This window comes from Gracilinanus agilis, chromosome 5 (genome assembly GCF_016433145.1).
Source record: "Gracilinanus agilis isolate LMUSP501 chromosome 5, AgileGrace, whole genome shotgun sequence".
In the NCBI taxonomy this organism is placed as follows: Eukaryota; Metazoa; Chordata; class Mammalia; order Didelphimorphia; family Didelphidae; genus Gracilinanus; species Gracilinanus agilis.
Genome location: NC_058134.1, coordinates 39991137 through 40008198, shown reverse-complemented (window position 1 = coordinate 40008198; position 17062 = coordinate 39991137). Strand labels below are relative to the sequence as shown.

Sequence of the window (17062 nt, the reverse complement as noted above, 5' to 3'; positions counted from 1 at the left end):
ATAAGAATTATGTGAACATAATTACAAAGCTTTCTCATAATAGATCTAAATTATATATATATATAATATAATATAATAGATCCAAATAATTGGAAAAATAGTAGTTGCTGATAGGTAGGCTAAGCCAATATAATAAAATAATAAAAATGACAATGGTACCTAACTTAATTTTTTTAGTGCTGTACCAATTAAATTACCAAAATTGCTTTATAGTACTAGAAAAAATAACAAAATTCATTTGATCCAAACATCAAGAATATGAAAGGGATCCATGGGGAGAAATGAGAAGGGAGTGTAACAATACCAAATCTTAAACTACATTTTAAAACTGAAATCATTCAAACAATTTCATTCTGGGGAAGAAATAGAGTGAAATAATAATAATAATAATAATAATAATAATGATGATGATGATGATGATGATGATAGTAATTATTAACACAGATTAGGTATACACAATATGTGGAAATAAGTAGGACAATAACCTAGAATTTGATAAATTGAAAGATTGCAGCTGTTGAATCAAGTACTCACTATTTAAAAAAAACTGTTTAAAAAATTCAAATGTAGTCTGGCAGAATCTAAGCATAAATCAGTTTATCACACTGCACACCAAGATAAGCTCATATTAAGATACATGATCTAGGCATAATCATACGATAGGCAGATTAGTGAAGCCTGGAAGAAATTACCTGTTAGAGCCAGAGGAAGAGTTTATGAATAAATGAGATAGAAAGGTTTTTAGCTAATTTTGATTATGTAACATTATAAACAAAACAAGTCCAGCTAAAATTAGAAGAAAAGCAAGAAACTGGAAAACAAATCTTTGTAGCAAATCTCTCTGATAAAGAAAAATAATGTCTTATTTCCAAGACATTAAGAAAATGGAGTAAAATTTGCAAGAGAGCCTTTTTTTTTCAGATGAAGAAACCCAAGTCATCAATAGATTAAAAAATGCTCCAAATCACTAATAATTAGAGAAGTAAAAATTAAAATAACTTTGAGATATCACCTCATACCCATCAGAGTGGCTGACTGAAAAGGAAAACAACAAATGTTGGGAGAGGCTGAAAGAAAACAGTTACACAAATACACTATTGGTGGAGCTGTGAACTAGACCAGCTTTTCAGGAAAAAAAACTTAGAACTTTGCCCCCAAAGCTAAAATAAACTGCTTTAACCCAGCAATTCCATTACCAAATCTCCTAAGAGATCAAGAAAGAAGGAAAGGAAATCTGTATGTACAAAAGTATTTATAGTTGCTTTTTTTGTGTTAGCAAAGAATTGACCCATTTGGGAAAGGTTAAACAACTTATTGTATATAAATGTAATGGAATGCTATCTAGTGCTATAAGAAATTATATAGAGGATGGTTTCAGAAAAACTGAGGAAGATTTGTATGATCTGATCTGATACAGAGTGATGTGAGCAAGAAGAACTAGGAAAATAGTTTATAGAGTAACAACAATATTGTATTTTTTCTTCTTTTTTTTTTTTAGGTATTTTATTTTAGCAATTACATGTAATAACAATTTTCCACTTAAGTTTTCTGAAGTTGTAAGATCAAAATTGTCTCCCCTTTTCTGAAAATGGCAAGCAATTTGATCTGAGTTATACATATATTATCATGCAAAACCTGTTTTCCATATTGTTCATTATTATAAGAGAATACTCATATAAAACCAAAACCCCCAAATAAAAACATAAATAAATGAATTTGAAAAACAGTATGCTATGATCTTCATTCCAACTCCAACAGTTCTTTCTCTGGAGGTGGATAGCATTTTTTGTCATAAGTGCCTCGGAATTGAGGGGGAATTCAGGGGAAAGGACCTATTTATACAAAAATATTTATAGCAGCCCTTTTTGTGGTGGCATAGAATTGGAAACTGAGGGGATGACCATCAACTAAGGAATAGCCAAACAAATTGTGGTATATGATGGTGATGGAATACTATTGTGCTGTAAGAAATGATCAATAGGATGATTTTAGAAAGTGCTGGAAAGACCTATGTGAACTGATGCAGAGTGAAATAAGCAGAACCAGGAAAACACTGTACACGGTAACAGCAATATTATAGAATGATTAGCTACTTTCAACCATACAAATGATCTAGGACAATTTTTTTCAAATAATAATTTTATTGATATCTTTTGTTTTTATATTACCTGCATTTAAAATTTTTTTCCAGATAAATGTTGGTACGATTTTAAATAATTTTTCTGACATTTTGTGAACCATATTTTCTTCCTCCCTCCCCAAGACAGAAAACATTATGATATAGGTTGTACATGTGTTACAATACATATTTACATTTTTGTCATGTTGTAAAAGAAGACACATTATAACAGCAGTATTGTAAAGATAATCAACTTTGAAAGACTTAGGAATTCTGATCAATACAGTGACCAACCACAATTCTAACGGACTCATGATGACATGTATTATCACCTCCTTGTAGAGAAATGATGGACTTATTGCAGATTGAAATGTACTTCTTTTTAAATTTTTTTTGAACATGGTTAATGTGGACATTTAGTTGCATGACTATACTATTTGTAATGAGTTTTGTATTTCTTGCCTTCCCAGTGGGTGGGAGAGTTGGTGGGGGCAGATAATTTGGAGTGGAAAATAAAAAAATTGTATTAAAAAATAAAATCGCCAAAACAGAGTTTAGTGTGTTGGAATACTGGCTGTGCTTATATTGTCTCTTGGTCCAATGAGGCATCAAAATTTTAGCACTTGCTAAATTTTAAGTCTTTGTTTCATATATACAAGAACCATTCACCCAGCCTGGGACCATCATCCAGTTAAGTAGCCAGTTTTCAAAACATATTCCTAAGCGCAATGGAATGTTGTAGGCAGCTTCAGGCAGTCATGAGGTGCTGCTAAGTGATCATGAGATGACCTGTTCTCGCCATTTAAAGCCATGTCCTCCATTTGGAAATGCACATATACCCCTGTGGATTTCCTCCCAATCTAGCTTTCTTTTTATTGGAATAAAACCACCTCTGGAACGGGTATCCTTTGGAAACTGAGAGTCTGGCTGTTCCTTCAACTATCAATTTGTCCCAGTAGATTTGTCCATTCCTAGGAAACGTCATGCTTTTTAGAACTGCAGTTGCTCTACCCTGTGAATACTTTTCTGCAGAAACATTTTTACATGGAAGAATATGGGCACAATAAACAGGAGTAAAGAGGTCTTAAAATTTTTTTATCAGTCATTTATTTTTACATTGCTTGAGTTTCTCACTGTTTTGCTCCCTTTTCCCCTTCCCAGAGAGCCATCCCATGAAACAAAAAATGTTGTTTTTAAATGAAAAAAGAGATAAAAAAATTCAACAGTCAACAATATAAGTGACTACTTTGAGAAAAATATGAAAAAACAGGGTGTTCTTGCGTCTATGAAGCTTTTCTTGAAGTGTATTGGAAATTGGGCTGAATGCTATCTGATCTTAAACTTAGAGAGCTATGAAATGATTGTCTTTATAATCGTTCTGCTTCACTTGTGTCTTCTCTCTGTTTATTGATTGCAAATCATTGAATTATCCAGTCATGCATCATGGTTGTAGAGAATTTCTTCTGAGGAAATTAAGGACTAGCTGGCCAGTAAATTTGAAATGATTTCAGCGAAAGTTTAGTGTGGGATGAATCTGACATATGTATGATTTGTTAGAAGTCAACACCTTCAACTCACTTTCTCTTCCAAGAAAAGCTTTCTTTGCTTTTATTTTCAATTGTTTATGGTTCTTAGCAACATTTAAATGTGTAAGAGGAGTATGAGGAGTCAGCGTGACTTTAGTGAGGCAGGTTCAATTCACATGTGATTAGTTTAATTTGACAGATTAAATACTTTAACTGAACCCAAAGATTTCCTTCCATTTCGGAAGGCACTGACTGAGGATAGCCTAGGATGTAGCTCTTTTTCTGGTAGATTGATCATCATCTCTGCATACTTAGGTGATACATTGCCAGAATTCAGGTATTTTTTTCCTTTTTTTTAACCATTTATTAATATTCATTTTTAACATGGTTACATGATTCATGCTCCTACTTTCCCCTTCGCCCCCCGCACTCCCCCCACCCATGGCCGATGCACATTTCCACTGGTTTTGTCATGTGTCATTGATCAAGACCCATTTCCAAATTGTTGATGGTTGCATTGGTGTGGTAGTTTCGAGTCTACATCCCCAATCATATCCGCCTCAACCCATGTGTTCAAGCAGTTGTTTTTCTTATATGTTTCCTCTCCTGCAGTCCTTCCTCTGAATGTGGGCAGCATCTTTACCATAAATCCCTCAGAGCTGTCTTGTGTCATTGCATTGCTGCTGGTACAGAAGTCCATTACATTTGATTTTACCACAGTATATCAGTCTCTGTGTACAATGTTCTTCTGGCTCTGCTCCTTTCGCTCTGCATTAATTCCTGGAGGTCTTTCCAGTTCACATGGAATTCTTCCAGTTTATTATTCCTTTGAGCATAATAGTATTCCATCACCAGCATATACCACAGTTTGTTCAGCCATTCTCCAATTGAAGGACATACCCTCATTTTCCAGTTTTTTGCCACCACAAAAAGCTCAGCTATAAATATTTTCGTACAAGTCTGTTTATCTATGATCTCTTTGGGGTACAAACCCAGCAATGGTATGGCTGGATCAAAGGGCAGGCATTCTTTTATAGCCCTTTGAGCATGATTCCAAATTGCCAGCCAGAATGGTTGGATCAGTTCACAACTCCACCAGCAATGCATTAATGTCCCAATTTTGCCACATCCCCTCCAACATTCATTACTCTCCCCTTCTTTCATTTTAGCCAATCTGCTAGGTGTGAGGTGATACCTCAGAGTTGTTTTGATTTGTATTTCTCTGACTATTAGAGATTTAGAACACTTTCTCATGTGCTTATTGATACTTTTGATTTCTTTACCTGAAAATTGCCTATTCATGTCTCTTGCCCATTTATTAATTGGGGAATGGCTTGATTTTTTTATACAATTGATTTAACTCCTTGTATATTTGAGTAATTAGACCCCTGTCAGAGTTTTTCGTTATAAAGATTTTTTCCCAATTTGTTTCCCTTCTGGTTTTGGCTGCATTGTTTTTGTTTGTACAAAAGCTAAAAGCTTTTTAGTTTAATATAATCAAAACCATTTAATTTACATTTTTGTAATTTTCTCTAACTCTTGCTTGGTTTTAAAATCTTTCCTTTCCCAGAGATCTGACAAGAATACTATTCTGTATTCACTTAACTTATTTATAGTTTCCCTCTTTATATTCAAGTCATTCACCCATTCTGAATTTATCTTGGTGTAGGGTGTGAGATGTTGATCTAAACCTAATCTCTCCCATATTGTTTTCCAAATTTCCCAGCAGTTTTTGTCAAAGAGTGGATTTTTGTCCCAAAAGTAGGGCTCTTTGGGTTTATCATACACTGTCTTGCTAATGTCATTTACCCCAAGTCTGTTCCACTGATCCTCCTTTCTATCTCTTAGCCAGTACCATATTGTTTTGATGACTGCTGCTTTATAGTATAGTTTAATATCTGGTACTGCTAGGCCCCCTTCCTTCAGAATTCAGGTATTTTTAAGACCAGGAAGTCATGTGCTATTTTGATATCATCTGGATAAGATAGAGCAGTAGCTTATGAGAGTGTCTAAGTAAAAGATACTTATTAGCTGCCATTTAGTTTTCATCTCTTATGTGTGTTCATTAAAGATATCATTTTCTTGGAAAGAATGATTATGATTATGAATACTGAAGAAGCATTAGCAGGAACTCTACTCAGCCATTGAAGACTGGCCTTCATTTCTCCCTGAACATTAAATAGGGAACAACAGACTTTATTTAGGAATGAAACAGCTCCATGCTTTACCTAAAAGAAAGTCTTTTTGAACCATGGTTTGGCTTGCCTTTTACTCTGTCCTGTTCTAGGTTGATGATTTTTCTTTTTATCCATTGCAGATTGATAAAGAAATTGTTCTCCTCAGTGTTCTTCAAGAGCCAGTGAGCCGCTCCATCTTTGATTATGCCTTGAGGTCCAAAGATATCACTAGTCTTTTCAGACATCTGCAGATGCGGCAGAAGAAACGGAATGGCTCTCTCCCTGACTGCCCACCACCAGAGGACCCTGCTATCGCACAGCTTTTGAAGAAATTGCTCTCACAGGTGTTATTACCATCTGAAAATTAGCATTCATGAGCACAAATTTAACTGTATCATCTGCCTCATTTATGTGTCCTTAATGACTTATTTTTATACCATAATCATTTGTTGATGTTTAGCCACACCTTTATTGAGCCCTCCTTTGTAACAAAGAAAAACCCATCAAGCACATCTGATTGACTGATCTCCAGAAGCAGTTCCCTGCACCCCTTCCTTTCCTCTCAGGAAGAGGGAAGTGTCTCACTAGTTTGTTGATTAAGTGATGGTGGAATCATATTGAGTTAGGGACAAAGTAATTAATTTTTTCTTTTGCTTTCTCATTGTCTATTTCTACATTAATTCTGTTTTCCACTTTGGCACATATTGATCACAAGGATAAACAGGCTTCATATTATATGGTCCTATAAAACAGGGCACAAAATCCTCTCAGTTATCCAACATTACTTAGTTTCATCCAGGTTTTATTGCTGAAATTCCCATTTAAAAGAACACAAAATAAAACATTTTCACCAAAAAAAACCCCATCACTGTAACAAAAAATCCCTTACCTTTCATCTTAGAATCAGTATTGCATATTGGTTCCAAGGCAGAAGTAATAAGGGCTAGGTATAGGGTTAAGTGACTTGCCCAGGGTCACACAGCTAGGAATTGTCTGAGGCCAAATTTGAATCCAGGACTTCCAATCTCTAGACCTGGTTCTCTATCCATTGACCCAATGGAGGATGGAGGGCCTAGCTGCCCTCTACATTTTATCTGCTGCTTATTCAATTAATCACATCAGACTGCAGAAAAAAGGGCAAAAGGCAGGCAAGGCAGGCTGGTGTAGACTAACCAGTCATTTCTATTGGCCTCAGAAATAGATTTAATCCTATAAGGGAGACAAGAAGAAAACCTAGGAAGAAAGAATTAAGCCTGCACGTGGAAAGGGGGAAGGTCTAAGGCATGTTGTTCTTCCCTGAATGAAACCCCAGATGAGCTTCTTCTCTGCCTTCACCTCTCCTGGTCTCTTCCTTCTTCCTTTGGATTGAGGCCCTGCTCTGGCGGGGCACTACGAGGTCTGGAAAACATCCATTACCTCTCCCTTTCCCCTTGTATAAATATATCAAAAACCCCAAAGTCTAGCAGTCTTGGGTTAAGTGTGCTCATGGGAGCTAGTCTTGGAACCTTCCATTATTCATTTCAAATGACCAATAACACCTTTTTAAAAGTTGGAGGTTGTCGATTCTGTGGATATTCAACAGGGGCTCATTTTCCGTAGTGTCCTTCTGGACAGAACTTGAACGATGGGCTTCCAGTAGTACCTTCCTGCTTGGGTTGTGTCAAGTGTAAAGAAATACTTTTGTCCTCGCTCTCATTCCCTTTTTGATTTAAAGGGCAAGTCTTGCTTTTGAGGTTAGACATCTCAAATTTTTACATACATTTTTTGTTCTTTAGAAAGATTCGAATGTTCTTTACAAAACATGGCCTTGGCATTTTTAGTTTAACACCCCTGTCCTCAGGTGGTTCTAGCCCTTTGACCTCGTGGGCTCAGCCCAACACACTCTTCCATTGCCAGTGGGATCTGGATTCAATTCTGCCAGTTATATCACATTCACTCAGAATATCAAGCTGAGAACGTGCCTTCACAGAAGAGAGAAACGGGTAGAAGTTGACTTTGGTTTTTCTGAAGAAATTGGCCAGCTAAGATGTTTGCTCAATTGTTCTGATGAAGAGATATAGATTTAGTTAAAGATACAGGCTTGTGCTTCTATTTGAACATTTTGTTCCTAGGCTTAAGAAAATTGAACTAAAAAGAAGAGACAGTTTACTTCAAAATTGTATGTGCTCTAGAATTTTCTTAGTTGTTCCCTTGTCCTCTTAAAGATAACCTTTAAGCTATTTCTCTTCTGTTCTGAAATAGCAATAGTAGATTACTTGGAACATCATTTAACTTGGGAATGGGAATTAAGTAGTCAATCAAATATTACAGGCTTATGCTGAGGGCATGGACATTTTAGTAATAGCCGACTACAAAACAATTGTATTTTTGTTGAGCACATGTGAGACCCTTCATTCACAGCGTGTGTGTGTGGCACTGACATTCACATGTTATAATAAGTAGCAGTTTTCCCCCAGATATATTATTGTTGTTAGGTGTTACTCTTCCCTAATTAAAAAAAAAATTGCCTCTTACAAAGCATAAGAGAAATAATCTCTTAAAGCCTACAGAGTGGGGTTTAGAATGAGATTAGAGGCCCACGTTTTGTTCTTCCTCTCTCCTTAGGAAGGTGATTTGAGCCTTTGGGTCCTTATTTTTCCCATTATCTTTGAAGATAAGGAAATGCATATTTTCCTAATACATAAGAGGGAATTTTGTGAATTTGTGCTACATTCTATGAGTTCCTTGGAGAAAGGTACAATAAAAAGAAATAGAAGTGGCTGTTTTAATGTTTTTGAGTGACGGCCAGTAGCACAGTCTCCCTTTTTGCCATTTAAAACATGGAACGTGCAGAAAAAATAGGATTCATTGCAGCTATAAATATGTCTACTTTTAATATGGGGTCATGCTCTTTTTGTAGTAAAAGAAGCCAGAAGCATATTGTTGTTTATATAAAACTATTGTCCCAGGCAATCATTCATTCATTCCAAGGTTCCTCTGGGTTTATCATGTGAGCTCTGTGGCCATTTGATACAGTAGAAGTTTTTAAACTGGTTAATCCTTTGTTATTGATCATCTTAGAGGCATTAACTTTGTGGTTTTTATTTTTCATGAGAATTGTAAAATTATAGGATATTATAAAGATTATATTTTAAAATTATATTATCAGAAAAATTATAAGCTTATAAAATTTAAATTTCATGGGAATTATATAGACTGAGATGTTTTGGCTCCTTTAAGTAAAAGAATGTAGTCTCACTTTGGCAAATTAAAAACTATGTATCAGTGGTTCTGAGATAGAATGATGTCAGAGTCATATTGAAGCAAAGGTGAGGCCACACAATCATCACTAGAGCACAGAAATATTGATTTTGTTCAGCTTTGTGGTTTATTGTTGTATATTGAAATCAGAGGTCCACTGAACAGAGACTGCCTTTCTTCTACCTAGTGAATATTATGGGGGAGGTGGGGAGCGGGGAATGTTTATCTCCACTCCAGATATTCAGAATTTTCTCTCTTTCTCTTAAAGATCCTACCACCCTGTCTTAAACACACTAGACAAAGTTTGTTGAATTAAATTTAATTTTTATACAATTTTATTACTCAGGAAAGAGCAAACACGTGCACTGGGTGTAATTTAATTTGTTTGACTATGTTGGTTTTCTCAAGAAAATAAAACAGAATCAGCAACTAGTTTGCTTCTGTCTTTAACTCATCTCAGAACAATTCAGAAAAAAACCTGAGTTACTTTGTTTAGAAAAACTGAGCTGACATGTACATTTTTTGATATCTTACTGATGTTCTTGTCCTGATGTGATTTGTCCCATTGGGTGGAGGGGCTCCTGCTCCATAGATGTTGGTTCTTATGAAAACACCTTAAATCAATGTTCTTTTTTCATTGAAGGGAATGACTGAGGAAGAAGAAGACAAGCTTTTAGCCCTGAAGGACTTCATGATGAAATCCAATAAAGCCAAGGCCAATATAGTGGATCAGAGTCACCTTCATGATAGCAGTCAGAAAGGAGTCATTGATTTGTCTGCTCTTGGCATCACTGGGAGGCAAGTTGATCTTGTTAAAACCAAGCAGGAGCCGGATGACAAACGAGGTTAGTGCCCTTTTCTGTTCACAATACATAGTTTAATATTAAGATAATAATTAAAATTAATCATTGTCAATAAAAATTATAGAACTAGTTTCAGTAAAAGCCACTTATGAATTCTTAAGAAAGTTAATGCCCACAGAAAGAGAGATAATTTGATTATTTGGTTGTTTACTTCATAGTATGGATTATTTCTCATTCTCTGAATACTGCTCCAGCCCAGTACTTGTATGGATCTTCAGTTTCTTCAGAATGTGTGTTCTCTCTGCTGGTATAGATCACCACCCATCTGTGTCTGTACCTTCTTATCCTTTGAGATTCTTGTTTAAATTCCCACCTAAATATTCTCCAGATGACTTAGCCACTGTGTTGGATACATTCCTTTGTGTCTCTTAAGGTTTCATGGACACTCAGAAATGCATTTCTCTATTGCCTTTGGGTGGCCTGCAGTTTTGATATTTCAGAAACTCTGCTACCATATAACATGACTGAGAAAATAATGGGTTTGTGTGATCAGGAAGCAGTTTCCTCATGTGTAAGTACAATGAAAAACACTCAAGGTCAATAAATAGTTGATGTAAAAGGAGGTAAAAGTTCCAGCTTCTATTGTGCTCAATTCAGCAAGCATTTGTTAACAGCCTGCTATGTCCAAGTTATAGGACTAGTAAGGTACTGAAGAGACGGTCAAAAAGGAGATGCCTTTTCTAGTGGAGTTTTCATTCTACTTAAATCTGTCTTTGTCTCTATCTGTTTGTGTCTGTCTTTTCATCTATCTAAAATCTATCAGTTTATGACCATAGCTATCATCTGTCTGTCTGTATCTATCTGGCTTTCTTTCAGTCTGTTGGTAGATTAAAAGTGAAAAGAAACAAACCAAGATGACTTGAGTGAGGAGAAAGCAGGCTCCTAACCCCTCAAGAGACTGGAATAGGTTTTACATAGGAGAGTGGACTGGAATGAAACTTTGATGGAAGCTAAGAATTCCAAGAGACAGAAATGAGGGAGAACTCTTTCCAGGCATGGAGAGAGACAGCCTTTTTGTGGAGACAGAAGATGGAATGTTGAGGTTGGAGAACATAGCCATAAGACACAACACTCTTTCTCCATTTTATAGACAGTTACATAGAGGTTTGACCACTTTGATTCCTGACTTTGCTGAAGTAGGATCCAGAGTCCATCTCCTGAGTCCAGTCCAGTACTTTTTCCAATACACTGTATTACTTACTATTTTAAAAAAAAACAAAAAAAGAACAAAAAAAACCCCTTCATTTCTATCTGCTGTCAGAAGGGATCTCTGTGGAGATAGATTTTCATCCCTCCTGCAAGTTGCTTTTTTTGATGATAAAGACTGCCAGGGGCCACTGGGTGGCTCAGTGGATAAAAATCCAGGCCCAGAGATGGGAGGTCCTGGGTTCCAATCTGGCCTCGGACACTTCCTAGCTGGATGACCCTGGGCAAGTCACTTAACCCCCCATAGCCTAGCCCTTACCATTCTTCCTTGGAACTAATACACAGTATTGATTCCAAGATGGAAGGTAAGGGTTTAAAACAAATTAAAAAATTAAAAAAAAAGACTGCCTGGACCTTGATCCAGTGATTTAGAATTGTGACATTTAAAAAAGAATCTGTTTTTTTCTGAAAAGGCAACTGATGTCTGCTCTGGTAAGGTAGGTTCTTGAGGCTCTGCTAGCTTTGGGAGGATGAGAAGAAGAAGAAAAGCATCATCACGTGCAGACTAGACTAACATCCTGTCCTCATCCCGAGGGCTGATTCCAGCTGGGCCCTGATTGGCACTGGGCACTGCAGATGTCTCCATGGCCATTCTGCCTGGTCCTCCTGGGCACCTGCTGGGAGATAATGAGTCCGTTTCTAAGTCATTTCGAGGTTCCTAAGAAGATATTAACAGGAAGTTGTATGGTTTAATAAGCTGGGTTCTTGAAGCCATCGTTTACCAGCCTTTGGCTGAGCAGAGCATATTGTCATAGAAGTCAGTGTTGTAGAATGATTTCAGAGCGTATGTGCTTTTAAATCTCCATTTGCACGCTGTAACAGTTCTGGGATATGTTTCCATAGCCAGGAAACATGTAAAACAGGATTCAAATGTAAATGAAGAATGGAAGAGCATGTTTGGGTCCCTGGAGCCAGCGCCCATCCCTCAAGCCCTCCCTAAAGGGCACGGACCACCGAGTGACCAGGAGGCCATTCAGACAGGCAAACCTCTTCGCTCCGAGCCTTCGGCTGGCCTTGGAATAACCCTGTCGTCCTCTCCCCAGGTACGGTGAAAGCACACGTGCGTTTTTCATAACATATTAGAATTTTCCCCTTCTTAGTCTTCTGAGCCAGTATCAAGCTAAGAAGGTCACTGGGTGCCCAAAGTGATTATGAGTGGGCACAGAGCACCTGCAGTGCCAGGGGAAGGCGCTGGTAGGTCATTGGGAACCGAGCAATACAGTAGCCTCAGTCCATCTGCACGCCTGAAAGAGCCTCTTGGCAGCTTTGTACACTCTGAACACAGTGGTGACAACAGTATAAATGGGAAGAACAAAGACAACAAAAAAGGGAACTGAATGTTTTGAAATGAAAAAGCACAGTATTGACCCCAAAGAAGAGCTGTAGAAAGACACCTTTTCCTCTACTTATGCAGAAGTCAAGATCTGTGGGTGTCAGACATCATGAATAATGCCAGATTTTTCTTAATATATTGATCAGTTTTGCTGAATTGTTTTCTTCTCTTTTTTAGAGATGGGCTATTTGATAAGGGTTAGGGAGAGGAATTCTGGGAGAAAGGTGATAGAAAAACAAAAAATAAAAATTTATGAAAAAAACAATGTATGACTGGGGTTTAGGAGGTATATATAGATTAAGGCATCATCTATATAGAGAAAATTCTTGAATTCATGCTAACAGATAAGCTCTTTTGTCTTTTAACTGTCACCTTCTGTCTTAGAATCAATACTGTATATTGGTTCTAAGGCAGAAGAACAGTAAAGACTAGGCAATGGGGGTTAAGTGACTTGCTCAGGGTCACACAGCTGGGAAGTATCTGAGGCCAGATTTGAACCTCCCTGCTCTGGGTCTGACTCTCAGTCCACTGAGCCACCCAGCTGCCCCCAACAGACAAGCTCTTTAAGAAAGAGTGTCGAGATAGAAGGGAAGAGGACCCGAGGGGTGTGCATGGGCATAGGCCCTACTTTCTGAGGGGTCAGAAGATGGATTCATGGAGAGAAAGTCAATGAGGAAAGACTTGATTCGGATCCTAACTCTGCTCCATCCTAGCTGCGGGATCCAAGGCAAATTGCTTACCCTCAGTGACACAGAAAGGCATTGATAGAGTTTCTTATTTGCAAATCCCTTGTACTAATATATGTAAAGAACTGGTTTAGTTGTTGTATTTGTTGTACTTAGGGATCGCTCAGTTGATCTCTTATGTTATTACTTATCACAATTTTCAAGTGATCATCATAGAGAGGTTTACTATTGATGTCCGTCCCGACTCCACTTCTGAGATTTTGTGATGATGTTGATGTGGGTGTTTCTTCCCACGGTTCTGATGGTAACCATCCATTCCTGCCCACCCTGGGTAGCCATTTTTCCATAAGGATGTTGCTGGGGGAGGGGGGGAGAGGAGATTGGGGAGGGGTCTACCCCTGGAGACTTGCCTTGCTTTTTCCCGACATCATGCCATTACTGGGCAGGAGTAATTTATTTATAGGAATAACTACATTAAGGTTTCTAGAATTTTTCAGTATCTCAGGCATGACTTAAGTGTTTGTGTGTGATTTACAGGCTCCTGAAGCATCGGCTGTCCAAACTAGGAAGACAACAATACAGGTTCCAAGCAGCACCATTTTACCATCCACCTACCAAATACGGATCACAACTTGTAAGACAGAGCTTCAGCAGCTAGTCCAGCAGAAGCGAGAGCAATGCCATGCTGAAAGAATAGCCAAGCAGATGATGGAGAATGCAGAGTGGGAGAGCAAGCCACCGCCACCAGGTAATGGTCTCTCTGTGTTCTTGGCTGCTCCAACGGTCCTCCCAGCTTGGCAGAGATGGCCTTCACTCTTTAAAGATGACGTCTTTTTTTTAGAAATGTCAGATATTCATATTATGGATAATTAAGTTTTTACTCAGGAAATTTATATTTTCAGCTTGACAAGTACAATCAGACCTTGATTTTAGATTTTGTCAATATGTTTTTAATCTGAAAACCACCTGAGATAGCATAAATCTGTATGTACCTAGACATATAAGGGGATGTGAGCCTTTGTGGGTTCTTGGATTAGCCATTGGGGAAGAGTCGTTGCTTCAGGAACCCCCCCACCCCCCAATTCTAAGATTGCACACTGCTCAATTAAGAGATGATCACCATCCCCCTGAATTTAGGCTGATTTTTGTGAGGTGGCAGTTTTGTAGTGCCACCGCTATTTACAGTCAGAAATAGTTTATTCTAAACTTCTAGCCAATTCATTATTTAATGGTCTCTCTTTATAAGTGTCCTTTATACTCACTAGACCTATGGATTTTATACACCTATCAAAGGAGAGTTGTCCAGTTTTGTGGTTCAAGAAATGTGCCACCACAATTTGCTTTTATAATTTCTTTCTTTGAATACTTCTATGAATATAGTACATTGATTTTCTTCCTAGAGGGGAGTGGTCATCCTACACTGGCAGATTGTCTTGACTTGGTAGCAGAGCGTTCTGATTGCATTTAAGTTCAGCACGTCCTGCATTCCAGACAATGCTCTTCTTTTTCAGCTTTTGAGCAAGAACTCTTGACAGAAAAATTATTCTTGACTTTTGCATATCCTTACAATTAGCAAATGTTGGCAGAAATCTCTATTTCACTTTCTTGTTTAAAAAAAAAAAAAGAAAAAGCATACTTCCAAAATGCTGTTTTTATCACACAATTAGCCAAAAAAGTTGGCTCCCATTGCATCAGATCTTTATCATGGTTCTATTTTTGAAACTTGTTTCATACAGATTCCTTAATGCCATTTCTACTGAGATAGCATCACTGCTGAAGAAGTCAGTTGGCCTGTTTCCACAAGGAAGCTTATTTTCATTCTACTAAGCAGCAGGCACAATTATTAGGAAGATGGATGCCATTGCTGTTTTTTTTTTCTGTTGCCCCCAAAAAAGGCCAGAAATTTCACTGTATGCTTTGTGTTTCTGGGAAAGCACCTGACTCACTTGTAAAGTATATAGCCTTTCAATCAATAAAACACGGTAACCTTTCTAGAGATATTAGGTGCCTATTGGTTGCAAAGGTACACCAGCCTAGCCTTGGGGATACAGAGCTGGGAGACTTTGTTTTTCAGTCATGCTGGTCTCTTTGTGACTCCATTTGGAATTTCCTTGGCAAAAATACCGGAGTGGTTTGCCATTTCCTTCTCCATCTCATTTTGCAGAAGAAGAACTGAGGTCGACAGGGTTAAGTGACTTTCCTAGGGTCACACAGCTAGTAAATGCCTTTGATTTGAATTCAGGAGGTTCAAATCCTGACTCCAGGCCCAGCACTTTATCCATTGCACCATCTAGGGGCCCCTTAAGGCGAATGACTATGTGGGCCTTTTTGAAAGTTGTTTGTTCTGTGCTCATAGGTTTTCACTGAATACAGCTTAATAGCATCCATTCAGATCCTGGTGGTCATTGTCCATGGACCTTGGAGACACTCTCTGTCTTTTCTCAGTGAGTCACGTTGCTGGCTCACAGTTCCCTTAGCACCTCAACTTATTACCCCGATACCATACTTGGTGTACATGTTAGTGCTCCCTCAGGAGCAGCAAATAGATGACGCTAATAGGGACGATAATAATAAAAAATGGAAAACAATGATGAGGATAATAAATAAATAACGATGATGTTGATATCAGCTTCCATGCTCAACTCCTTTGCTCATCTTCATCTACTTACAAGGGCTGGCCATACATAGTCTTGCCATCTACCACAAGTGTTTCTCTAACACATTCAAGAACTCCAAAATCCTTTCTATCTAATTTTTTATCATTCTGCCTCTCCCTGTGTCTTAACTGCTCCTAAACCTAGTCTTCATCCTCATTGTGACCTCTGATCCCTCTTTTCCTCAGTACTTTTCCAAGCTAGTGCCCTGCTCTGACTATACTCTACTCCCTCCTCAACTCTGTGGTGAACCAGCTCAACTTTACACCATCCTCAGTTCTCACATCCCTTGTTTCCTGTTACTACTTATGCCTTATCAAACCCCAGATTTAGAGTACTTCTACCACCTACCCATCTTTTGTGTTCCTGCTCACAGGAGGATGAACAGGGCTACAAGAAATTATTAAATATGTTACCTAGGACCACACATAACTATTACCTTATTTTAACTAAGCCCTCACTGCAGCAAGAGACTCTTATTTCTCCCTAATTGATTCTCCATCCTATACCCCCAAGCAGCTATTCCAAACAGTTTTTTTCCCTCCTTAAGCCTTCTACAGCACCTCCCCTCCTCTCTAACCTCTCAGTAGAGGACTTTGTCTTGTATTTCAGCAAAAATGTCAAGTCTATTCCCTGGGAACTTCCTTTTTTTTCTTTGTCTCACATCTCCTTGGTAATTTCCATTGCTATCTTTTCCTTTATACCAGTCTCTAATAAAGAGGTGGTCCTTCTTGGCAAGACCAACATCTTTCCATGTCCCCTTGATCTCATCTCCTCTTGTTTTCTCTAGTGTCTTGCTCACTCTATTATCCCATCTCTCTCACTAATCTTCAAGTTTTCCCTCTCTAAATTAGTTCCTTTCCTTCTGCCTATGATCATGTTCAGGTCATTTTTATCCTTTAAAAATTCTTCAACTCTTCCCTTCCCCCTAATTTTCTTTTATATCTCTTCTATTCTCAAACTTCTTGAAAAAGCTTTCCATTGCTACTCCTCTCATCCTTCTAAACTGTCTATAATCTGATTTCCAGCCTTATCTCTTAATTGAACTTACTCCTTCCAAAGTAACCATTGGCTTAGTGTCCTTTTCTCGGTTCTCATCCTTCTTGACCTCTGCAGCATTTGGCACTGTTCATTGCCTTCTCCTTTCCAGGTTTTTGTGGCACTGCTACTCTCATGATTTTCTTCCTCCATCTAACCTTTCCTTAGTTTCCTTTGTTGGATCTTTATCCTTGTCACCCCTACTAACTGTTGGTGTACC

The 17062-nt window shown here is 38.0% G+C and overlaps 1 protein-coding gene across 1 annotated transcript in view; it reads left to right on the top strand.

Moving 5' to 3' along the window:
- Nucleotides 1–17062, top strand: part of PIK3R4 (phosphoinositide-3-kinase regulatory subunit 4) — a 65145-nt gene that overhangs the window by 29792 nt on the left and 18291 nt on the right. The window contains exons 8-11 of the mRNA XM_044679878.1: nucleotides 5963–6166; nucleotides 9706–9907; nucleotides 11975–12174; nucleotides 13688–13898. Of these exons, the coding sequence (XP_044535813.1) occupies nucleotides 5963–6166; nucleotides 9706–9907; nucleotides 11975–12174; nucleotides 13688–13898 (817 nt within the window). The remainder of the gene's footprint in view (nucleotides 1–5962; nucleotides 6167–9705; nucleotides 9908–11974; nucleotides 12175–13687; nucleotides 13899–17062) is intronic.